This window comes from Apium graveolens, chromosome 7 (genome assembly GCF_009905375.1).
Source record: "Apium graveolens cultivar Ventura chromosome 7, ASM990537v1, whole genome shotgun sequence".
NCBI classification, from domain to species: domain Eukaryota; kingdom Viridiplantae; phylum Streptophyta; class Magnoliopsida; order Apiales; family Apiaceae; genus Apium; species Apium graveolens.
In genome coordinates, this window is record NC_133653.1 from 91484131 (window position 1) to 91510269 (window position 26139).

Below are 26139 nucleotides of genomic sequence, written 5' to 3' on the forward strand. Positions count from 1 at the left end.
TAGTGTTTCTAACACAACTCGAAGATGCTCCTCATGTTCCTCCATTGACTTTGAATACACCAATATATCATCAATACACACAACCACAAACTTGTCCAGAAAATCCTTGAATACCCTGTTCATTAGGTCCATGAAAACTGCAGGTGCATTTGTCAATCCAAAAGACATAACAAGAAACTCGTAGTGTCCGGAACGAGTCCTGAATGCTGTCTTCGGAATATCACTTGCCTTCGCTCTTAGTTGATGGTAACCTGATCGTAGATCAATCTTTGAAAAGTATTTTGCTCCTTGAAGCTGATCAAATAAGTCATCGATCCTCGGTAATGGATATCTATTCTTCACTGTGATTCAGTTCAACTCTCGATAATCAATACAGAGTCTCATCGAACCATCCTTCTTCTTCACAAATAGAACTGGTGCTCCCCAAGGTGAAACACTGGGTCAATAAAACCCTTATCAAGTAACTCCTCCAGCTGCTCTTTTAGCTCTTGTAACTCTAACGGAGCCATTCTATAAGGTGCCTTAGAAATAGGTTGTGCATCTGGTAACAAATCGATAGAAAATTCCACCTCTCTTTCTGGAGGAAGACCCTCCAAATCGTCGGGAAATACATCTGAAAACTCACGAACAACAAGAACATCTTCTAAGTCTGGCTGCACCTTGGACGTGTCAATCACATGAGCCAAAAATCCTTCACATCCATGAGCAATCATCTTCTTAGCCTTGATGGCCGAAATGAATTTTCCACAACCACTAGGCTTAGAACCCTGAAACACGAACTCGGGCGAATTGGAGTCGCCAAAAATTATTCTTTTTCCTGGACAATCAATTGTAGCTTTGTGTCGCTCCAGCCAATCCATCCCCAGTATAATATCAAAGTCCCTCATCTGAATAGGTAAGAGATCTACAAGTAGTTCTCTATCGTCTACTCTAACTACACAATCAAGATACTGAGAATTTACAAGTATATTTACACCCATAGGAGTGCCAATAGAAAAATCCGATATAAGTGCAGTGGATGCTGAAAGGAATATGTCCTAAGTCCAATCATGTATTAGGATTTAGGAATAACTTTTATGTAATCTGTTTTGATTTCATTGATATTAATAAAGACTTATTTTGTTTTTATTACGGGCTTTATCTATTTAAGTGTTTAAATAAGATATACCATAGTTTAGAGTAAAGCTTTTTATGGATTATGATGAGATCATAATAGTGAGACCTAAAAAGATGATAACTCTAAACTTAAATAGTTCCTGGTCATAGGATTACTAACTGGTAATTAATAATCCGCAAAGATCGGTACATACTATGCTTGCTTCATTATGAAGGATGTTTGTTCTCATAGATATTTGTGTGGTGACACTATAGCTAGTATGTAGGTGCTTATTATAGAATAAGTTCACTGAACATGACTCGCCCAGCTGAATAACTGATGGAGTTCACTCACGTGTCAGCAGTTGTTCGCTTAGTGATAGTTGTACAAGTATCCTTAGACTTGAGGTCATCATAGTCATCTTGTGTACACTGAACTATGCTTTGGTTTAGTTCTTAGTCTCCAGGGACAATTATTAGGGCTCTTCTGGGTATAGGAATTTGTACACGAAGATAGTGTATGATCAATAAAGGATCTACCCCTTCCAGTGAAGGAAGCGAATGTTCAAGGCTGATCCACTTATGCTAGTTCAGGAATCTCTGGCCAGAGTGAATGAAATTAGAAAGGAGTTTCTAATTTGCATAGAACTACGCATAGTAAATGGTAAGCAAAGTGATTGAATTAGATAGGCTTGACACGAGATCCATGCCTTGTATTTAATCGGAACATTGTAGGGTAGAAGGAGTTTATTGTACGGTAACTATTCACTGACAGGTTCTTGGTATTCTAAGCAGTGAATTCATATTATCCGGATAGTCGCGATATGCATCACTCACGATGTAGAATAAATGTGATTAATTAATTAATCATATTTAATAAATTAGAGAATTTATATAAATAATGATAAAATAGTTTTATTATTATTTATTTCTACTACCGGCTTAATATTGAACCTACAGGGTCACACCATAAAAAGAGAATGATTTTATGGTGGAGGAATTAATTAATAATGGCTAATAATTATTTATTTGTGAAATAAATAATTAATTGGCAAATTTAATAATTGATTAAATGAGATTTAATTGATTATAAATTAATTAAGAAAAGTTCTTAATATTATTAATTAAGGATTTAATTTTTGGAAATTAAATCAAGAGAGAGAATTATTTCTAAAGTGTTTAGAAAAAGGATTAATAATTAAAAGGTGTTTTAATTATTAATGAGAATAATAAATGGGATAATAATAATATTATTTATGGGAAAATTTCAGCTAAAAATTTTGCCTATAAATACACTATTATAGACCCTATTTTATTCTAACCCCATCGGAACCCCAGAAACCCAAAAGTTTCAGAAAACCAAATTCTCTCCACCTCCTCCTCCTCCTAAAAGTCGTTTTCTTGGTGGATACCGGTGGAGTGCTTCACACTTGAGGAGCAACTGCTAAGGATCTCTGATCGTTGTCTCCGAATTAATTTTAAAAGATTAGATTCGATCCCTCAAATTTTTATTCACGATTTATATGCTTTTATTTGGATTTTGTATGTGTAAAATTGTTTTGCCATGCCCCCGTTGCATTAAAAATCCAACAATGGTATCAGAGCATAGGTTATATGCATATAGATCTGTGGTAAAAATTTCAGAATTTTATGTGCTTGTATGAATTAATTATGATTTTTACAAGTTATATTATGGATTAATTTTGCCTTGATAGGGATAAATAAATTATGATTGTATAATTAAATACTGCATTAATTGTACAAGCTGTGGGCTGCTAGGCCCAATAAAAAGATATATGATACTCAGACCAGAAAGGTTAAGCCTGATGGACCAGATCAGGCCTGATGGAATAAAAAAAAGACCCAAAAGCCCTGATTATTAATTAATTTCGTAATTAATTAATAAGGGAAAAATCAGATGTTGAGAAGAGTCCCGATAAGGATATAAATCCTTAGAGATTAGCCTCAAGGGGACCTAAAAGGATAAGGAATCAGTTTCCTACTATCTAGGACTCCAAAGTACATTCTAATTATAAGACTTGCCCACCAAGTCTCCTATACCAAGTCCAATTCAAGGACTCCCAACATCTATATAAGGGGCCTCACCCCACATATCAGAACTACGTTTTTTGGCTTGATTCTCTAATTCACAGAGATACGTAGGCATCTCGTAAAGGCAGATCGAGCCATGAAACACGAGAGCAGCCATTAAAGGCCTTGAGCTCCCGAATCTTAGTAATAAATACAGCAAATAATAACCTTAGTTTTTTATCCATAACATTTGGCGCCGTCTGTGGGAAACGCAACAACAACCATGGCGAGAACACGGAGAACAATTGGAGCTCTAGAGGAAGGAACACCATCAGAGACAACCCAGGTGATTTCATGAACCGTGGAGGTTCCTCCCCATTCAACTTATGCATCTACTCAGGGGGAAGCCCAGAAAGGGGCAACTCATCCTCAGCCACAAGGGACAACTCCCCCGACTATTCAAGGTACGAATCCTCAAGTTCAACAAGTACATATACCTGTGAATTCTCGACCCGTCGGGTATGAATACTCAACTATTGTTACTACTAACCCCCCTTATGGGATGCCCCTTCACCCTGAGGTTGGAGGAAGCGGATATGCTGGGCGAAGCGAAGCACGAGGGCAGTCGCCCCCCTATATACAAGGTTTGGGTCCTATCCCTGAGGATCGGGAATTTTCTGGTCCTTACAGTGAAAGAGACTCCGAATCTTCGGATGATGAAGTGGCCCCGAGAAGGAGGCGTCCTGGAAAAGAGCCAATGGCCGATGGAAGGCAACGCCCCCAAAGCACCCCAGGGGCGAATCCCCAAGAAGTGCAGGAAAGGATCAGGGCTCATGAGGCTGAAATCCAAAGGCTGAGGCGTGATTTGGAGGCTCACCAGGCCACCAGGCCCCAGATACCTCTTAGAGGGAGAAATCCTCCTCCTGTCATAGACCTGGATGGTCCGGTAAGAAGAAGGGCTTCTGTCCCAAGAACTGATCCAAGCAATCTCCTTCCCCTTGGAGATCCTGATGATCCAACTCCACCCTTCACAGAAGAGATATTGAATGCCCATGTCTCGAGGAAATTCAAGATGCCCACTATCAAAGCCTATGATGGCACGGGAGACCCCGCTAATCATGTTAGGACATTCTCTAATGCACTGCTGCTGCAACCCGTGAATGATGCTATAAAGTGTCGGGCCTTCCCTCAAACCCTGTCGGGTATGGCTCAAAGATGGTACAGTCGCCTGCCCCCAAATTCTATTGGATCGTTCAGAGAATTAAGTCAGGCTTTTATTAAGCAATTCATCAGTGGAAGAGTCCATGAGAAAAGTTCAGCATCTCTTATGAGTCTTATGCAGGGAGCTAAGGAATCCTTGAGAGATTACCTGAATCGTTTTACAAAGGAGGCTTTAAAAGTCCCAGACCTTGATGATAAGGTAGCCATGATAGCACTGCAACAAGGAACCAGAGATGAGTTTTTCAAGATGTCCTTGGCCAAACGTCCCCCTGAAAACATGTTGCAACTCCAAGAGAGGGCAGGGAAGTATATCAAGGTTGAAGAAAGCATGAGGAAGACCGTAGTAAGTAATGAGCCCACTGGAGGCAAGAAGCGAAAAACTGATTTAGAATATATTGCAAAGGACAAATATCCTAGAACTGAACAAAACCCTGATTCAACCCCCAAGAAGGGAGGACCTGGGCAAAAGTTCACTGAATACGCTAAGCTTAATGCTCCTAGAAGTCAGATTTTGATGGAGATTGAGAAAGACAGAGATGTTCGCTGGCCTAAGCCTTTGATGGCTGATCCCACCAAGCTAGATAAGAGCAAGTATTGCAGGTTTCACAAAGATGTTGGCCATGACACCGATGAGTGTAGGCAATTGAAAGATGAAATTGAGTTCCTCATTCGAAAAGGAAGATTGAACAAATACACTGGAGAAGGAGGGGATAGGAATAATAATGGAACGAAGAACTTTGAGGATCGTAGGAGGGACCAAGACGATCAGGGGCGAAACCCCCAGCCTAGAGGACCAGTTATAAACACCATTTATGGAGGGCCGAGACCTCGAGGGCCTGTGATAAACACGATCTTTGGAGGTCCAACTGCTGCTGGATTGTCCAAAAATTCCAGAAAGGCATATACTAGAGAGGTTATGCATATTGTTGGAGAAGCCCCGAAGAGGGCCAGGACAGAAGTAACATTGGCTTTTGATGATTCCGACCTAGAGGGTGTGAAGTTTCCCCATGACGACCCGCTGGTCATAACACCAATAATAGGAAATAGCCCGGTTAAGAGGGTCCTTATGGATAATGGTGCTTCTGTGGATATCTTGCTCCACGACACCTTTCTAAGGATGGGGTATAACGACTCCCAGTTGACACCAACCGACATGCCGATATATGGATTTGCTGGAGTAGAATGTCCTGTGGAAGGGATAATCAAATTGCCAACCACCATAGGTACGGAGCCAAGGCAAGCAACGCAGATGCTGGATTTCATGGTGGTAAAGGCTAGTTCAACTTATAATGCTATCATGGGGAGAACAGGGATACATGCCTTCAAGGCAGTCCCCTCTTCCTACCATTCAGTCATGAAGTTTCCCACCCGAAACGGGATTGGAGAAGAGAGAGGAGATCAAAAAATGGCTAGAAGCTGTTATGTGGCCTCTTTGAGGGCAGATAGAGTCGGGGGCAGGTTCTTCCTATTGAAGATATGGATGTTCGAGAAAATGATGAGAATAGAGGAAGGCCAGCAGAAGAATTGGTTTCGGTTCCTTTAGACCCCGAGAATCCTGAGAGGACGACTTTCATTGGAGCCACATTAGAGGAGCCCCTTAGAGGGAAGTTATTGAAATTTTTGCAAGAAAATAGTGATGTGTTTGCATGGTCAGCAGCTGATATGCCAGGCATAGACCCGGAGTTAATTACTCACAAGCTAAACGTGGATCCAAGCCGAAAGACAGTGAAACAAAAGAAAAGAAATTTTGCCCCGGAAAGACAAGAGGCTATAAAGCAGGAAGTAGAAAAGCTCTTAGAGGCTGGTTTCATTGAGGAGATTCAATTTCCGGAGTGGTTAGCAAACCCTGTAATGGTGAAGAAGGCTAATGGAAAGTGGAGGATGTGTATAGACTTCACTGATCTGAATGATGCATGCCCCAAAGACTATTTTCCGCTGCCTAGAATTGATACTTTGATTGATGCCACTGCTGGACATGAGATGCTGAGTTTCATGGATGGATTTAGCGGATACAACCAGATCAAAATACATAAGGATGACATTCCAAAGGTATCATTTATCACTGACTTTGGTGTTTATTGTTATCTTGTTATGGCGTTTGGTCTCAAGAATGCAGGAGCCACCTATCAAAGGTTGGTGAATAGAGTTTTTAAGGATCTTATTGGTAAGACTATGGAAGTCTATGTTAATGACATGTTAGTCAAGAGTCTAGTAAAGACTGCTCATATAGCCCATTTAAGGGAAGCTTTTGAGGTCCTGAGGTACCACAAGATGATGTTGAATCCTACGAAGTGTGCTTTCGGAGTAGGATCTGGAAAATTCTTGGGACTGATGGTCTCAAAGAGGGGAATTGAGGCTAACCCGGATAAGATAAAGGCGATCCTGGACATGGAACCACCAAAAACTGTTAAGGATGTTCAGAAGCTTACAGGAAGGGTTACTGCGCTAGGACGATTCATCTCCAAGTCGGGGGACAAGTGTTTGTCATTCTTCAAATCGCTAAAGAGCATCAAAGACTTTGTATGGAGTGAGGAAAACCAGAAGGCATTTGAAGAGTTAAAGAAGTATATGGCCCAGGCCCCGTTGTTGGCCAAGCCAGTTCTGAGTGAAATTTTATTCTTGTACTTGGCTGTTTCAGAGAGCGCCTTGAGCGCGGTGTTGGTTAAGGAAGAACTGAAAGTCCAGAAACCCGTATACTATGTCAGCAAAATTTTGCATGGTGCTGAGTTGAATTATTCAACTATTGAGAAATTCGCTTTAGCCTTGGTAATGGCTTCAAGAAAGCTACGTCCTTATTTTCAAGCTCACCAGATTGAAGTGCTAACAAATCAGCCACTGAGAAATATCATTCACAGTCCCAAGGCAAGTGAGAGACTGATTAAGTGGGCAATAGAGTTGGGAGAGTTTGATCTCAAGTATAAGCCACGTACGGCTATAAAAGCCCAGGCACTAGCTGACTTCGTGGTGGAATGTACCATACCCAACCAAGAAGTCGGGGGGCAGGAAGATACCATACCTCAAGACAAGGGAGTCGACAATGGGGACAAGGAGAAGGATGATAAGGAGAAAGAATATTGGGTTCTCTATTTTGATGGAGCATCAAAAACAAATTCCAGTGGAGCAGGGTTGGTTTTGCAAAGCCCTGATGGGTTCTTAATTGAGTATGCTATGAAGCTAGATTTTCCAACCACAAATAATGAGGCAGGGTATGAAGCCCTGATAGCTGGCCTTGGTCTAGCTGGGACACTTAGAGTCAAAAACTTAAAGGTCCGTGGAGACTCGAAGCTGATCATATCCCAGGTAAAGGGAGAATTTGAGGCAAGGGATGATACGATGGCTAAGTATGTCCGCCTAGTAAGGGCTGTGATGACCCAATTTAATGAATGCCAAGTTGAACACATTTTAAGGGAAGAAAATGTTAAGGCAGATGCGCTATCAAAGTTCGCTTCATCTGAGATTGAAGAAAGTTCAGGAAGTGTGTACTTCCGTGTTTTGAAGACACGAAGCATAGATGTTAAGCTAGTGGCTCCCATAGGCTTGGGGACGTCATGGATTGATCCCATCAAGGCTCACATTCAGACCGGTTGGTTGCCAAGTGATGCAACTGAAGCACGGAAGTTAACTGTTCGGGCACTAAGGTACTCTTTGATAGATGGGATTCTTTACAAAAGATCTTTCGTGGTTCCCTACTTGAGGTGTCTCAAGCCCGATGAGGCACGCTTGGCTCTTGAAGAAGTGCATGAAGGTATTTGTGGACAACACTTGGGGGGCAGGGCCTTGGCTCATAAGATAACTCGTTTAGGCTTCTATTGGCCAGAAATAATGGCTGATGCCAAAGAATATGTAAAGAATTGTGATCGCTGTTAGAAGCATGCACCAGTTGTTAGACAACCCCCCGAGATGCTGACCTCTATCAACTCGCCTATTCCCTTTGCCATGTGGGGGATGGATATTCTAGGGCCTTTTCCTATGGCCACGGCACAAAGGAAATTTCTGATTGTAGCCATTGATTATTTCACCAAGTGGATCGAAGCCAAACCCTTGGCCAAAATCACAACTAAGCAGGTTGCACAATTCCTGTGGGAAAACATTATGTGCCGATATGGAATTCCCCGTATCCTCGTCACTGACAATGGAACACAATTCAACAATGAGGAATTCAAGAAGTATTGTGAAGAAAATGAAATTGAGTTACGATTCACCTCTGTGGCTCACCCGCAAGCCAATGGGCAAGCAGAGGTAGCAAATCGGATAATCCTGGATGGACTAAAGAAGAGGATCGAGAAGTCAAGAAATAATTGGGTGGATGAGATACTTCCAATATTATGGGCCTACAGGACTACCTGTAGAGTCATGACAGGAGCAACTCCCTTCATGTTGGCATATGGGGCAGAAGCAGTAGTTCCAGTAGAGATATCACATTCCTCTCCAAGGATTCAGGCTTTCAATGCAGAAGAAAATGAGGAAGGGCAGAGGTTAGCCCTGGATTTAATCGATGAAGTACGAGATAAAGCACATGCAAAGATAGTAGAATATCAGAAAAAGGCTTCATTCTACTACAACCTAAGGGTTAAAGAGAGGTTTTTCAAACAAGGTGACCTAGTCTTGAGAAAAATAGAGGCTTCTGGTGTCGGACATAAAGGAAAGCTTGCCCCGAATTGGGAAGGGCCGTACAGAGTCAAGAGCGTTCAGGGTAGAGGAACCTACAAGCTGGAAACTATGGAAGGTTTTGAAGTCCCGAGGACCTGGCACGCACAAAACCTGAAGGTTTACTACGTGTAAGATAGGCGAAGTATGATTCTCACTTGTCATTGTGACAAGTAGGTTTAAAAGCACCTTGAAGCTTTGCTTGTGTAGGATTTTATATTCCAGTAGAATTTACATTATCTAGTTATTGTTGATTAGGGTCGAACCCATGCTGTGTAAGGTTTTGGAAAACCAGACTTCATATTAAAGAGTTTGAAATTATTTCTATCTAAGGATGTTTAAAGTTCAAATGCGTATTAAGATTGTAAAGTTAAAACAGAAAGAGGCAAGAAAAGCAACATATGAAATATAACCCCGAAGGGTAAAAATTTTAGATATGAATAAAGTTCAAAAAGAAGATATACAAAAAGTTAGGCCTTGGAAGGCTGAGATTCCTCAGAACCACTATCCGAAGTCTCCTCGGAAGTCTCAGTCGTTCCTTCGGACGTCTCGGTTGTCCCCTCTGAAGTCCCTGTAGAAGTTCCCTCTGCAGGAGATGCTGACTGTTGAGGCACTGCTTTTGGAGGCTCTTCCACCCTGGCCTTCTTAGCGACAGGCTCAAACTCCTCTTCGGAAGAATCTTCCTCCTCTCCATCCTTGATCATAACAGCAAGCTTCTCAGTAACACCTCCAAGCTCTGGAACCCGCACAGGGCAAGGAAAGGGGGACTGCTCAAGGACCTCTGGAAACTCATCCTGGATGGCCTCCACAGCAGCATCCCAGCCCTCTTTATAGCTAACCGGGTGAAGAAGGGCATCATGCTCCACCATCAAGTCCTTGAATTCTTGGGTGTCCATCCAGCCATCAAAGGCTTTGTCCTTCTGCGCCTTCAGAATGACATTTTCGGCCCGGGCCGTCTCCAGGTCAGAAGTGGAAGAGGCCAGTTGAGCTTCAAGGGCCTCTATTTTTTGGTTGGCCTCCTCCAACTTCTTGTTGGCATCTTCCAGGCCAACCTTCCAAGCCTTAGCTTGGTGAATGGCCCCTTGGAAATGGGCGTTAGCCTGCAAGAGAAATAGCGAAAGTTTAGAAAAGAAACATGGAAAGATAAGTACGAAGGGCATAAGTAAAAGACGTACCGTCGCCAGAGCCTGGGCTCCAAATAGCTCATTCCCCTCTAAGTCCTGTTGAAGGACAAAATCTTGATAATCCACCGGGGAGATGGAATGCTTAGACCATTCCTTGGACAGCGCCGTGCTGCCCACAATTGAGTTCTTGCCCCGGATCCCCCAAGCAGGTTGAAAATAGGCCCCTGGCCTCTGCTTGGTGCGCAGAACTTGGCTGGGGCCTTCCTCATCTGGCTCCGTTGCCTGAAGAAGGAACTCGGGGAAGTGGTCACCCAGTCGAGGGTCTTTAAAGATCTTCCCGGCCCTCTTCATCCTGGTTGTCTCCAGGTCCTTCGGCTTGGTAGCCTCCTCAATCTTCTCAGCCACTGCAACAAACAAAGTCAGTTGAAAACCAATGAAATAAAAGTGCAGGAAATAAAGGAGGTAAGAAAGGGAACTTACTTTTCTTATTAACGGGTGAAAGGCCGCGTTCTACCAGGACGGTCTCCCGGATAAGGTCCCAAGAATGGGAAGTACCGTTGTCTTGCGTAAGGAGGTTGAAACCTCTAGCCTCCTCCTCAGACAAAGTTATGTCATTTGGGCTCCCGTCCACGGCCAACCCAAAGGATGATCGAAACAGGGAGCCCCAATCTCCACCTTCCCAAATAACAAACAAAAAATCTTTCTTCCACCCCAAGTTGTTGTCAGGGATGGACTTCCCATTCACGATATGGGGGATAGTGGGGCGCTGGTTGATAGAAACCCAACCCGGAATTTTATCAGGGCTGTTTTTGAACTGAAAAATCTTCCTGAAGACAGCAACAGATGTGGGGACGTTGTGCTTGGCGCATTGCGACAGATAGCACATAATCAACCTCCAGGAATTAGGGGGAAGTTGGCAAGGGCTGATGCCCACATCAGCCAGTAGCAAAGGAATGAATGGATGAAAAGGGAGTCTAATACCTGCCCTTAGAGTATCCCTATAGACGCATAGCGCGTCCTTCTTCCACTGACAGACCCTGTCGGCCGGACCCGCAAGAACCAGCTTAAAAGGCTCCTTGATTTTGAAGCAGCTGCTCAACTTTTCCAGCTCCTTGGGATCCCATAAAGCACTAATATGATCGTGCGCGTCCAGATGCGCATCAGACGGATACTCGTCCCCTCGAGTGTTGATCATGTCGATTAAGGAAGTATACCTCGATCGAATAGGAAAATCGTTGGACTTTCTAGCCACGTTCATCTTGGCCAAGCGAGTCATTCTTTTGTCAGCCATCTGAAAAAAGTAAGGGGCACGTAAATAGGCTATCTTAAAATGGCACACAATGGAAAAATAGACACGAAAAGCAAAGGGAGGAATCTTACCTGAAGAAGCGCTCCTGAAAAAGGCTTTGAGCTCCGACTTGCTGTTATTCCTCTGAGAATCTTAGCAGGAAGATAAAGAAGAAAACTAAGAAATGAGAAAGTGAGGAGTAATAGCCTTTCCTCATTCCTTTATATAAGAGGAAAAGGAAGTTGAAGGGACGAAAAGCCCATTGAGAACAAAAGCCCATAGGAAAAGGCCCAGAAAAAAGAATATTCCAGAATATTCCTAGGAATTCTAGAGCATTCTAAACAGGGTGTATTAAGCCCAGATCAATAAAAGAGGCCCAATAAGATTTGAAAAGGCCCAATAAAAGAGGCCCAATAAGATTTGAAAAGGCCCAATAAAAGAGGCCCAATAAGATTTGGAAAAGCCCAATAATAGAGGCTCAGTAAAATTTAATAAGGCCCAACAAAAAAGGCCAGGCCCAAATCCAATTAGGATTTGGAAAATACAAATACCCTAAATTAAAGCTAAATAAAGAAGGCTAGTGGAAGACCAGGAATCAGGTCGAAATCCAGGTCGTGAATCCTGCCCGAAATCTTTCGAGCAGACACCCAAAAATAACGGGTAAAAAAGACCAGAATCCAGGTCGAATTCCAGGTCGTGAATCCTGCCCAAAATCTTTCGAGCAGACACCCGAAAATAGCTGGAATAACGGGACTGAATTGAGGTCGAAGCTTCGACCAGGAATGAGGTCGAATAAACCAAGCATCTTTAAAAAAAAATGGGGATTAAAAACCCAGGTCGAAGTTCGACTAGGATCCTGGTCGAATTCCAGGTCGTGGATCCTAGTCGAAATCCTTCGACCGGGAAGCAAGAAAACCAAAGAATTTTCGAACAGGATTCAGGTCGAAATATCGACTAGAATCCTAGTCGAAATCCTAGTCGATAGGCTCATGACAAGAAGCTAAAAAAGGTGGAATTTTCGATCTAGATCCAGGTCGAATTTTCGACTAGGATCCTGGTCGAATTCCAGGTCCTAGATCCAGGTCAAAATTTCGACTAGGATCCTGGTCGAATTCCAGGTCGTGGATCCTAGTCGAATTCCTTCGACCAGGATGGCAAGGCTGACCCCTATTTTCGACTAGGATCCAGGTCGAAATTTTGACTAGGATCCTGGTCGAAAAAGGGCTGGAAATCTGAAAAATCCAGAAAATTAGGGAAAAATCCCAGAAAATTAGGGAAAATCCCAGAAAATTAGGGAAAAATCCCAGAAAATTAGGGAAAATCCCAGAAAATTAGGGAAAAATCCCGGAAATTAGGGAAAATCCCAGAAAATTAAGGAAAATCCCAGAAAATTAGGGAAAAATCCCAGAAAATTAGGGAAAATCCCAGAAAATTAGGGAAAAATCCCAGAAAATTAGGGAAAAATCCCAGAAAATTAGGGAAAATCCCAGAAAATTAGGGAAAAAACCCAGAAAATAAGGGAAAAATCCCGGAAATAAGGGAAAAATTCCTGGAAATTAAGATAATTCCTGAATAAAAGGAAAAATTCATTGTAAATGTGTAGGTCGCTCCACACTTTACGGAAAAACGAGACCCTGTAAGGGAACGAATAGACTTAACTTCTGCGAAACCTAATCAATGTTTCCCAAAAGTTGGGGGGCAAATGATAGGGATAAATAAATTATGATTGTATAATTAAATACTGCATTAATTGTACAAGCTGTGGGCTGCTAGGCCCAATAAAAAGATATATGATACTCAGACCAGAAAGGTTAAGCCTGATGGACCAGATCAGGCCTGATGGAATAAAAAAAGGCCCAAAAGCCCTGATTATTAATTAATTTCGTAATTAATTAATAAGGGAAAAATCAGATGTTGAGAAGAGTCCCGATAAGGATATAAATCCTTAGAGATTAGCCTCAAGGGGACCTAAAAGGATAAGGAATCAGTTTCCTACTATCTAGGACTCCAGAGTCCATTCTAATTATAAGACTTGCCCACCAAGTCTCCTATACCAAGTCCAATTCAAGGACTCCCAACATCTATATAAGGGGCCTCACCCCACAGATCAGAACTACGTTTTTTGGCTTGATTCTCTAATTCACAGAGATACATAGGCATCTCGTAAAGGCAGATCGAGCCACGAAACACGAGAGCAGCCATTAAAGGCCTTGAGCTCCCGAATCTTAGTAATAAATACAGCAAATAATAACCTTAGTTTTTTATCCATAACATGCCTGATGAGAAATCGTTTCTCAGAATAATTTTGAATGTTGATCTGGGTTCTACAAGTGTTGTAGATCGTCTGGGTATTTTTTTCATAATTTTAGGATGTATAGATTTTTTATTATGAATTTTTGAAGTTTTTGCAATTAAATTCGTAATTAATTAATCATATATATATATAATATGTTGTATATATATATATATATATTGTCTGCTATATCTGTACTGTTAATTGCTGCTGCACGGTTAAAGACAAAGCACAGTACGGCAAAAGGAGCAAAGTAGAGAAGCTGTCAAGCGGCAGATGGCGGGCGCGTGTAGCGCACGCGCGAGGTAAGACCTGTTGCGCATTCGTGATATGCATTACACCCTTTAATGGCTTAAAAGGGGTGTAACGCATCACCAGAATGCGTTACAGGGCTTGTAACGCGTTCCTGTAATGCGTTACAGTCCTCTGTTGATTTTAAAATTGATTTTCTGGGAGTTTCGTAACTCCGTTTTGGGCGTGCAATATACCGTTGGATTCGTTTTTCCGAGACGGATCTAATGGAGTAATCAATTTTAGTTTATATAAAAGTTTTGAACTGTTTATATTTCCATGAAGTGTTTTAAAGCTATTTTTGATCGTTTGAATTGATTTTAAATGCTTCATGTGATACATAGAGATGTATAATGCTTAGAACAATGTGCTAGATGATATAAAATGCCTACCTTGATGTTGATTCATGTTGATATATGTGATATATGCTTAGTTTATCATGCGATGATAGATTTAGGTGAACTTAAATAAACATAAGGCGTTTGTTAGACAACCTAGTATAGTGAAATTATTTCATAACCTTAAGAATAATATTATGAATACAATCAAGAGATTCTTGTGTTTGTGAAACACGTAATTGAATATGAATTTTCGATATGAGAGAAAGGATGATTCTGTCAACAACAGATTTCTATCTGTAAGAAAGGGTTATTAAGTGACGCCTCTTGACAATGCTCTACCCGATCTGGGAATCATCTGATTATTGATTATTGATTTGAAATATTTAATTTAAAAGAAAGAATTTCTTTATAATCCCTCTAAAATTAAATAATATCAAGTAGTAATTGGCCAATGACACAACGGGCTTGTGTCGGTCATAGCCTTCCAACATGGTAGAAAGTAGTTCTTATTTTTGAATCATTGTCGTTTCGTGCCACAGCCGAGGGCTTTGATTTCGAAATAAGAAATACTTGTCTACTACATAGAGATGTGTACATTGAATAAGAATCTAAAGGTCGTTACGTGCCACAGCCGTGGGCTTTTGGGGACTGATTCAATAGTACGGAATGTTGGGTTAGACTTGACTTAGAATATTGAGTTTGTCGTGCCACAGCCGTGACTCAATTATTCAAGAGGCTAAAGTTTGATTAGGGAATAACATGAGATGTAATTGAAAAGAGTTGTCTGCCTATTGAACATTACATGGCATTTCGTGCCACAGCCGGGGTTGTGTAATGGAATGTAGGATCCCTATTCCCACTAGCATTATGAATGCTTAATTTTTCATGTAGGGGGTTGAATAAATTAGGAAAACTAGTGGGAGCCACTTATGAATAAAGACCCGATTCATATAGTGTTTTGAAATGAAATCGAATATTTGCTAAGTGTTGTTATGTGTTTATCATTTACAGAATTACTTTGTACGTTATGTCTTCTGCACTATCACTTAGGAGCATACTAGATGCTCACAAATTGACTGGTCCTAATTATGCTGACTGGCTTCGAAACTTGAGAATTGTTCTCAGGATTGAGAAGCTGGAATACGTGATTGACTCACCTAAGCCTACTGAACCTGCTAGTGATGCACATAATGATGAACATGTTGTGTATCGTAGGTGGATAGATGATGCAAATGTTGCTCAATGCATCATGCTAGCTTCCATGAACATTGAGCTACAGAAGCAACATGAGCATATGGATGCTCACACTATCCTCATGCATCTACAAGAGTTGTATGATATGGCAGGGAGGACAGCTCGATATGAGATATCGAAGGAGTTGTTCGGTTATAGGATGTCTGAGGGATCATCTGTGAATGACCATGTACTTAAGATGATCAATTTGATTGAACGTCTTGGACAACTTGGTTTTGCCATGGATGGGGAGTTGAGCCAAGACTTGGTCTTGCAATCGCTTCCGAGTTCGTTCTCGCAGTTTGTTGTGAACTTTCACATGAATAAGTTGGATGTCAGCCTGCCTGAACTCCACAACATGTTGAAGACTGTGGAATCGAATTTTTCCCCTAAGAAGAGTTATGTTCTTCTAATTGGTGAAGGTTCCAATCCTAAGAAAAGGAAGAGGAACCCTTCCAAGAAGAAGAAAGTAGGTGAGAAAACGTCGGTTCCACCAAAAGCTGAAGACCCCAAGAGCAAAGTTGTTTGCTTTCACTGTAACAAGGTGGGGCATTGGAAGAGGAACTGCAAGGTTTACCTTGCAGAATTGAAAAAGAAGGGTAGTGAGACTACCGCTTCTGATTCAGGTATGTTCATGATAGAAGTGAATATGTCATTTCTACTTGGGTATTAGATACCGCCTATGGTTCTCATATCTGCAATTTGTTGCAGGGACCAAGGAGAAGTAGGACTCTTGAGGAAGAGGAGGTGATTCTACTGATGGAAATGGAGCAAGAGTTGCTGCTGAAGATGTAGAATCATTTCATTTACATAGGCCTACGGGCAAGACTATTGTTTGAAATAATTGTTATTTTGTTCCCTCGATTGTGAGGAATATTATTCCCATATTAGACTTGGGTGGATTTTTCATTTATTATTGAGAATAATGAATGTTCTATTCTTAGAGATAATATTCTTTATGGACGTGGTACTTTAAATAATGGTCTGTATATATGTGACATAATTTACTTTAGATTGAACAAACTAATAAAAGAAAAGGGATGATGAAAATCTCACTTTATAGTGGCACTGCAGTCTCCATTTAGTGGACATGCAGGAGAGAGGGCTGCAAATTTGCTAGGAATGGTACACACAGATGTATGTGGACCAATGTCTACGCAAGCCATGGGTGAATTTTCATACTTCATTACTTTCATAGATGATAGATCTGGATTCAGATATGTGTTTGATGAAACACAAGTCTAAGGCCTTTGAAAAGTTCAAAGAATATAAGTATGAAGTGGAGAAACAACCAAACATAGTATTATAACTCTTTGATTAGATCGAGGTGGTGAATACTTTAACGGAGAGTTTCTAGATTATCTCAAAGTAAATGGTATAGTCTCCCAGTGGACTCCTCCAGATTGGTATCTGAAAGGAGAAATCGAACTTTGTTAGACATAGTTCGGTCCATGATGAGCTATGCAAATCTTCCAGTATTCCTATGGGGTTATGCATTGGAAACCTCAGCATATTTACTGAACAAGGTGCCTTCCAAATCTGTTCCTCAAACTCCGTATGAGATATGGAAAGAAAGGAAACCGAGTCTTAAACACGTTAAGATTTGGGGATGTCCAGCTTATGTCAAGTAAGTTGACCCAGATAAGCTGGAATATCGATCCGTAAAATGTAGTTTTGTGGGATATCCTAAAGAGACTTTAGGGTATTACTTTTACACCGATCATCGGGTGCTTGTCTCCAGACATGCTACCTTCTTGGAAAAGGAGTTTATCCTTGAAGGAAACAGTGGGAGCAAAATTGAACTTGATGAAGTTCAAGAAGCACAAACTACTACGGATCAAGTGGAAACACATGTTCTGACTGAACAACCTTTTGTGGAACAGCCCATTCATAGATCAGGGAGAGTGTCTCGCCAACCTGAGAGGTAATATGGCCTTGTCATTGAGAATGACAATGAGTTGTCGATCATTGATGATGACGACCCTGTGACCTATAATGAGGCTATGATTAGTGTTGACTCAGAGAAATGGCATAGTACCATGAAATCCAGAATGAAAACTATGTATACAGTATACAAAAGATAAATTATAGCAGATGGCCAGGTGGAGACCTTTAAGGCCAGGCTTTTGGAAAAAGGATTCAAACAAAGGCAATGGATTAACTTTGATGAAACTTTTTGCCTGTAGCCCTGTTAAAATCAGTTCGGATTTTGCTTGCGATTGTTGCTTACTACGACTATGAGATCTGGCAATTAGCCAGGTGGTTTTATTTCCAAGAGAAATGAAAACCTAGTGTGTAAGCTATTGCGAACCATATGTGGTTTAAAGCAAGCTTCTCGTAAATGGAACATTCGTTTTGATGAGACAATCAAAGAGTTTGATTTTATCAAAAACGTAGATGAACCATGCGTCTACAAAAGGGTTAGTAACATTTCTTATATTGTATTGAATTAGAGTTGACACACACAATAACATAGCAGACCCACTCACAAAGCTACTTTTTGAAAGTCACTTTGATCGTCATAAAGATGAGATGGGTATTAGATACCAGAGTGATTGGCTTTAGTACAAGTGGGAGATTGAAAGGAATATGTCCTAAGTCCAATCATGTATTAGGATTTAGGAATAACTTTTATGTAATCTGTTTTGATTTCATTGATATTAATAAAGACTTGTTTTGTTTTTATTACGGGCTTTATCTATTTAAGTGTTTAAATAAGATATACCATAGTTTAGAGTAAAGCTTTTTATGGATTATGATGAGATCATAATAGTGAGACCTAAAAAGATGATAACTCTAAACTTAAATAGTTCCTGGTCATAGGATTACTAACTGGTAATTAATAATCCGCAAAGATCGGTACATACTATGCTTGCTTCATTATGAAGGATGTCTGTTCTCATAGACATTTGTGTGGTGACACTATAGCTAGTATGTAGGTGCTTATTATAGAATAAGTTCACTGAACATGACTCGCCCAGCTGAATAACTGATGGAGTTCACTCACGTGTCAGCAGTTGTTCGCTTAGTGATAGTTGTACAAGTATCCTTAGACTTGAGGTCATCATAGTCATCTTGTGTACACTGAACTATGCTTTGGTTTAGTTAGTCTTCAGGGACAATTATTAGGGCTCTTCTGGGTATAGGAATTTGTACACGAAGATAGTGTATGATCAATAAAGGATATACCCCTTCCAGTGAAGGAAGCGAATGTTCAAGGCTGATCCACTTATGCTAGTTCAGGAATCTCTGGCCAGAGTGAATGAAATTAGAAAGGAGTTTCTAATTTGCATAGAACTACGCATAGTAAATGGTAAGCAAAGTGATTGAATTAGATAGGCTTGACACGAGATCCATGCCTTGTATTTAATCGGAACATTGTAGGGTAGAAGGAGTTTATTGTACGGTAACTATTCACTGACAGGTTCTTGGTATTCTAAGCAGTGAATTCATATTATCCGGATAGTCGCGATATGTTGAGAAGCATCACTCATGATGTAGAATAAATGTGATTAATTAATTAATCATATTTAATAAATTAGAGAATTTATATAAATAATGATAAAATAGTTTTATTATTATTTATTTCTACTACCGGCTTAATATTGAACCTACAGGGTCACACCATAAAAAGAGAATGATTTTATGGTGGAGGAATTAATTAATAATGGCTAATAATTATTTATTTGTGAAATAAATAATTAATTGGCAAATTTAATAATTGATTAAATGAGATTTAATTGATTATAAATTAATTAAGAAAAGTTCTTAATATTATTAATTAAGGATTTAATTTTTGGAAATTAAATCAAGAGAGAGAATTATTTCTAAAGTGTTTAGAAAAAGGATTAATAATTAAAAGGTGTTTTAATTATTAATGAGAATAATAAATGGGATAATAATAATATTATTTATGGGAAAATTTCAGCTGAAAATTTTGCCTATAAATACACTATTATAGACCCTATTTTATTCTAACCCCATCGGAACCCCAGAAACCCAAAAGTTTCAGAAAACCAAATTCTCTCCACCTCCTCCTCCTCCTCCTAAAAGTCATTTTCTTGGTGGATACCGGTGGAGTGCTTCACACTTGAGGAGCAACTGCTAAGGATCTCTGATCGTTGTCTCCGAATTAATTTTAAAAGGTTAGATTCGATCCCTCGAATTTTTATTCACGATTTATATGCTTTTATTTGGATTTTGTATGTGTAAAAGTGTTTTGCCATGCCCCCGCTGCGTTAAAAATCCAACAGATGCAATGTCTAAGTGTTTAGCATAAGATGTAGAGACAAATGAATGTGTAGCTCCAGTATCAAATAAGACTATAGCATTTCCATTACCGACAGAAAGTGATCCTGAAATGGTACCTGGAGTACTTGCAGCATCTTTTTCAGTGATGGAAAACACACGACCCGAAGTCTTCTGGTTGCTTTTCTCTCCCTGATCCTTACGATCCCAAGTCTTCTTTGGTGGCATCTGACAGTCTCGAATAGTGTGACCCTTCTTTCCACAATTGAAGCATGCTCTAGTAGCCCAATATCAAGTGCTTCCTCCATGCATCTTTCCACAATGCTCACACTTAGATGCTTCCTTATTTCCAGTTTGGTTGAAAGACCTCTTTTGCTCATTTCCTTGATTTCCATTATTTTGCTGAAAATTCCGAGTATTATACCTCTGATCATTTGGTTTGAATCCACCTGAAGAAGCACCATTTTTCTGAAATCCATGTTGACGCTCGGAAAAGTCATCTTCTCTTTTTCTTTTCTGATTTTGCATGTCTCGTTTCTTGAGAAAGTCAGCCTGATGAAGCTCTTGATCTCTGGCACTGTCAACCAAGGTGTCCATAGATGTATAGCAGTTAGAGATGATATGGTTGCGGATGGAATTCTTCAAAGCCCACTTAAACTTCATGATTTTATCCGCTTCTGACCCAGCCACAGATCTTGCACAACCAGCTAACATCTGAAATCTGACTTGAAAGTCTGCCACCGACTCATCATCTCTCTGAGTAATACTCTGATACTCCCTTACATATTCCTCACGTATGCTGGCTGGAAAATACCTCTGGTCAAACTGAGTTTTGAATACCTGCCAAGTAAGAGTATATTCATAGCCAAGTGCATGCGACGCTACCACAGACTTACACCAAGTATTAGCATCCCCCTCAAGACGATAAGTAGCAAATCGAGCCTTTTTCCACCTCTGAACACTCCAAGACCCTGAAAATTTTCTCCATGTGATATATCCAAGCTTCAACATTCATGGGAGTCTTGGCCTCCTTAAAACAATTGGGTCTTTGCTTTATAAAACGATCAAACATAGTTTGACCATCTCAATCTTGCCCGTTAGCAGTGGGATTCTGTCCACGTTGAACTTCCCGCAACATCTCCATAAAAGTACTCCTATCCATAACAATCTGCTGATTATCATTCCCCCCGGTATTTCGACTACTGCTACCTCTTGCCATCCTGCACAAAATTTTATGAGTGCACAGACACATATATCACAAAATCATATCCAAAATCTTAAATCTACCCGTATGGAGTCAACCCAAAACTCACAGGTCAAATCCTAAAGGACAGTCTACAGAAACTATAACCTAAGCTCTAAATACCAACGTTGTAACACCCCACTTAAACAAGTAGATGCTACACAAGCTAAGTCTTATTTATTAATGAAAGAAAAACAAGCTAAACATAATTTATTAAACTAATAAAAGTTCAAAATCTTCAACATAAAGTTATCTAATAAGATCCAAAATAATATGGAATAAAACATGTCCTTGACTTTATTTTCAACTAGATAACAAGCTAAAATCTGGGCAGCACTCATCACACCCCCCTTTACCCCCGACTACCTGTGGAAAGAAATAAATACGAGTGAGCCAAATGCCTAGTATGAATATATCATTAAAAGGTAAAGCAAAAGAATATATTTGATTTTAATAATTAGCCAAGAAGATGAGTAATATGACAGTAATTATTTAGTAGCAAGGAACCAACTAATCCAAACAAAATCAAAGAAATGGCTGAGAACAAGTAAGGTGGGTACTAATAAGGGCATCTTATAAAACCTCTGCTCGCTAGTAAACACCAAGCAAAGCACAGTGCAAACAGTTCCTTCTCCGGTTATCCACAAGAAGGATAAAATGAAATGTATAAAACATTTCCCAAACAAACAAAATGATCATGATCTTAATCATGCCTCATACCCTAGAGACATGCTCGTATACTCACAGCACTGATACGAGTTAGTGCCGAGAGCACCAAAGACTGCAAAAACCCCATGTGTCTCGTCTGTGATTTACCCACACAGATAAGTTTAAGAGCCCATAACAAATGGTTACAAAGTGTTTCCAATAATATTGAAAATAAAAGTTGCATGTGACAAATCAATTATACTGATAGATAACATAGATCAAAAGTGGTTAAGCAACAACATGGATCAAAGATGGCTGAGCAAAACTTAACAAGTGTACATATACACTTAACAAAATAAAATTTGATAAGATAAATATGATGGGACAATAAGTACAGGGGAAGAAAATATATTTTAAATGAAGAGAGAATGAAAGATACTCGTACCTGGAATGAGTCTAAAATATTAAATCACTACTTAGCTCCAAATCAACCTCCAAACCAATCTATAATATCAACACAAATATAACTTATAAACGCCAAACTCTAAAACCCACTAAAAAGTAAGCTAACAAAATTATAATATTTTATACAACTATCACAACTAATACAGATTATCACCATCTCATGCTAGAGTAGTATAAACATATAACTAACAAATAATCTGAATAATATACAAGCTGGTTCACAAAATATAAAAGATATTTTATTAATTTATAAAAGTAGTGTAGAAAACTTTAAATATATGACTTTATAAAAGTAGACAAACTTAAATTATACATTAATTTAACACATTAAATTGTAACAACAATTTAAGAAAATGATAAAAATAAATATAGCATGCTCTCTGTCTATCAACACATACCGACAATATTTATCAAATCCACCTCTCACACATTTATTAATTAATAACACATTGGTAAAAAAAAAGTAACAAATATGTTATGAGGAAAATATAATAAGATTAACAAATGTAAACAATTTATAATTTTAGATAAACAAACAACCAATTGTTAATTACTTAACTTAATTAACAAAATACTTTGACTACATATCTCCTGTAAAATAAAATACCATACATATCATTAGTCCCACAAATACATATTTTGTCAATTTTTAATAAATCTCAATAAACTAAATCTTGTGAAAATAGATTTTATTTTACAAATATTTTTACATATTAACAAACTAGCACAATATAACATGATAATTATTGTAAACAACTCACACACATAACTAGTAATTAATAATTAACAAAACTAGCCAGATATTAATAATATTAAAATTTATCATATCATTCGGTTAATAAAATGTAAAAACCTGAAAATCATATAATTTATTAAACAAACCTAATGACATACAGATTATAAACAAAAACAACAGGGAACATGACTAATTAGATTACTACTAATTAAACATCTTGTAGCCAGTACAAATAACCATTAATCAATTAAACGTGCATTAAACAGTAACCTAACACAATATATAAACATATAAACAAATAATATAATAATTTGATAATACTTACCTGAATTTAGAGCCTAATATAAGTATGTAAACAAAAATGTGTACAAATAGTTATAAACCTGAAAATAAAATGATTAATATTAGTATACAATATAAATAATAATCATCTTAAATTACATAATCAAATTTTAAATAAACCTCCTCAAGATGTACACTTCTCTGAAAATTTTGAAAGTTTTTGGCCGGCTATCTTTCTCCTCCTCTTGATCTTTAATAACCCAAAAATCTGTTTCTCCTTCTCTTATAATCTTTAATCACCCAATATTTTAACAGTGACACTCCAGTTAGCTCTTCTCTGACCTTCTTGCACATGTAGATCCAAAGCTTCCTTTCTTATGCACCAACTCTTCTATCTCACTCATAAGTTATATAATACTACTCATTTTCCATTTTGTTATCTGTCGCTCTAAGATGAGTTTTTGTGTGAAAACACTAACAGGGTGACTCTGTTTATAAGTAGCCCAACAAACTATGAAACTCTTATCACCTGGTTTGACTCATATTCAAATTTTAAACAACTAAAAGATAGCTTACAAAATTCAAATTTTTAACAGCCTATTATCTACATAAAACATTATCCATAATTTTGAATTCAAAAATTAATTAATAAATATTTACTAAGTTATTGCACCAACAATGTACCAAATAAAATATGGGGTAATATACTTGAGCACCACCATCATCATACACACCGTTTCTCCAAAACTCTAGTACTTGAGTACCAGAAACTGCTTCGGGTTCAGTCAGAGCATACCCAATATCAGAACTAACAAGAAAGTCCTGAATGAAGTGAAGTTCAGAGGGTGCTTCTGACTTTCTAAGAATAGCAGAGAAGTTATTAGGAACAAACGTAGCTCCATCGAAAATTATGTCCTTGGGTGCCATGAGAATTTATGAGAATGAGAATTGCCTGTAAGGTGTTTGAGAAAATATCTTTATGAAAAATCTTCAGTAGATGAGAGAGAATAAAAGTAAAAAGAGAGAGAGAGAGAGAAAATATGAAAGTAAATAAAAGATATTATAATCTTTTCTCTCTTTTACTTATACATGGTAGTAAAAGTAACCGTTGAGACACCTGTCACACATGCAGCAGTAAAAGATAATTAATGGGCACGGGTATTCAGTAATCATTACTTATCACATGCAGTTTTTCAAGGAAAAACCGTTCTACTTAACAAGTAATCCCATTAATCAAGGGTGTTCAGTTTTATTTTAAATTTTAAAACTGTTCCCACTCAAAATTAATACTGCCTTACCAATATTCTGGAAAATTATAACCAATGAGAGAATGACCATTAATAAACCAAGTAAACAAATACTTCCACGTCAGAATCAGAACTTGATTTGTATCAGAGCTAAAAAAGGTCATCAAAATATGGTTAGTATCAGGATTTAAAATGTTATCAGAATATCAAACGACTCAGAGACAAAATCTTGAATAAATATAAAATTTCATTAATATATTGAGCAAATACATTTCATGAAATTTAAATTACAAGCTCAAAAGTACAAGATTGTCCTAAGCTACAATTATTTCTTCTTCCTACTCTCAACAAAAAGAACAGCGAGAAGAATGATTCGCTCCTGCTGTCGGAGAGCTTCCCTCCGTTCCTCTTGTAGACGCTCAAGATGGCGATGGTAGTCCATGTAGAAGAACAAGAGGTCTGTGAGGACCTCTTGGGGAACAGAGTCCCAGACATCATCAGGAATAGCAGTGACATGCCATTCTTGCTGTCACACCCCCAACTTTAATAGCAAAATAAATATAGCTATTACATCATTTTAATGAAGAATACACAACCAAATCCAAGATCTTACAGTTTAGGGTTTGGAACAGCCCAACACTACCAACTATTACATCTGATTACAAATACCGAGTCCTCACACAACTATTATTACTTATTCTACCTGCGCTCGAACATAAGCATCAACATCACAGGTCTTACGGGCAGTCTGCTTGAATCTAACCATAGCTGCTAGCTGTAATATCAGGGTAAAGCAAGGAGTCAGCCAAATGCTCAACAAGTGCTAACAGTACGACACAAAACATAAATTGAGATATACTTTTAAGAATGAGAATGGAAAGACATAACTAATGATAACGAGAGATAAAACTATGTGAGATGGCATCATTTTGCTTGTATCAAAATAATTTTAAAATCATGTCTTAATCAAAATCATTTTATGAAACTACGGATTACAGCCGGTGATCAGCCGCGAAGTAATCCCGAACCTCGCTGGGTTCTAAAATATTAACCGGAATCCCTCGACAACTTTTAAGCCTAATATAAGTATGGAAAGGACTCGCGTCTCAGTCCAGATCCACTATTCAAGAAAACATTTGTCCCCCTTTGGGACTGAAAACCCACATTTTATTTATTTCAAAAGCTGATGCCGACTTGTAACAAAATCTCTTTTAACAGTAAATATTTTTATTAAGGGATTATAGATCAATTCGAAACATGGGAAATATGGTACTAAATCTCAGGGCCCTGATTCACAAAACTTTACTCTATTAGGGTAACCAAAAGGTTTTCATATGTCAGAACTTGGACAGGAAAATATGGTGAGACTAATGGATAATATGAAGGGGTAATGCCAAACTGGGCTCAAAGCAATGGTTTCTCGTCAAGGTACAGGTGTTGGATCATTAAGAAGATAAGCTTCAAGAATACTATGGGTGTTAAGGTAATGATCTCTAGCTCAGAATATATATATATCAGAATTGTCAAGCTTTAGGATAGGAAAGAGGGTATCAATCAATGAGGAATCATGTTGGTAAGTTTCTGACTATCAGAGTTCAAGGTAAGGTTCTATAGGGGTTCAAGTATCAGGATGAGATATCAATACTTAGGAATCATCAGCATGTTAATCAAGAGGATCAATCAAGTAATATAATAACTCTTTATTT

At 38.7% G+C, this 26139-nt stretch overlaps 1 protein-coding gene across 1 annotated transcript; it reads right to left on the reverse strand.

The window, feature by feature from the left end:
• Positions 1–401: 401 nt before the first annotated feature.
• LOC141673864 (uncharacterized) lies at positions 402–20040 on the reverse strand. The gene is made up of 2 exons (XM_074480593.1): positions 19816–20040; positions 402–1037 (listed from the first exon to the last, which is right to left on the reverse strand). Exons 1-2 carry the CDS (start codon positions 20038–20040, stop codon positions 402–404), a joined length of 861 nt encoding a protein of 286 aa, XP_074336694.1.
• Between the last annotated feature and the right edge of the window lie 6099 nt (positions 20041–26139).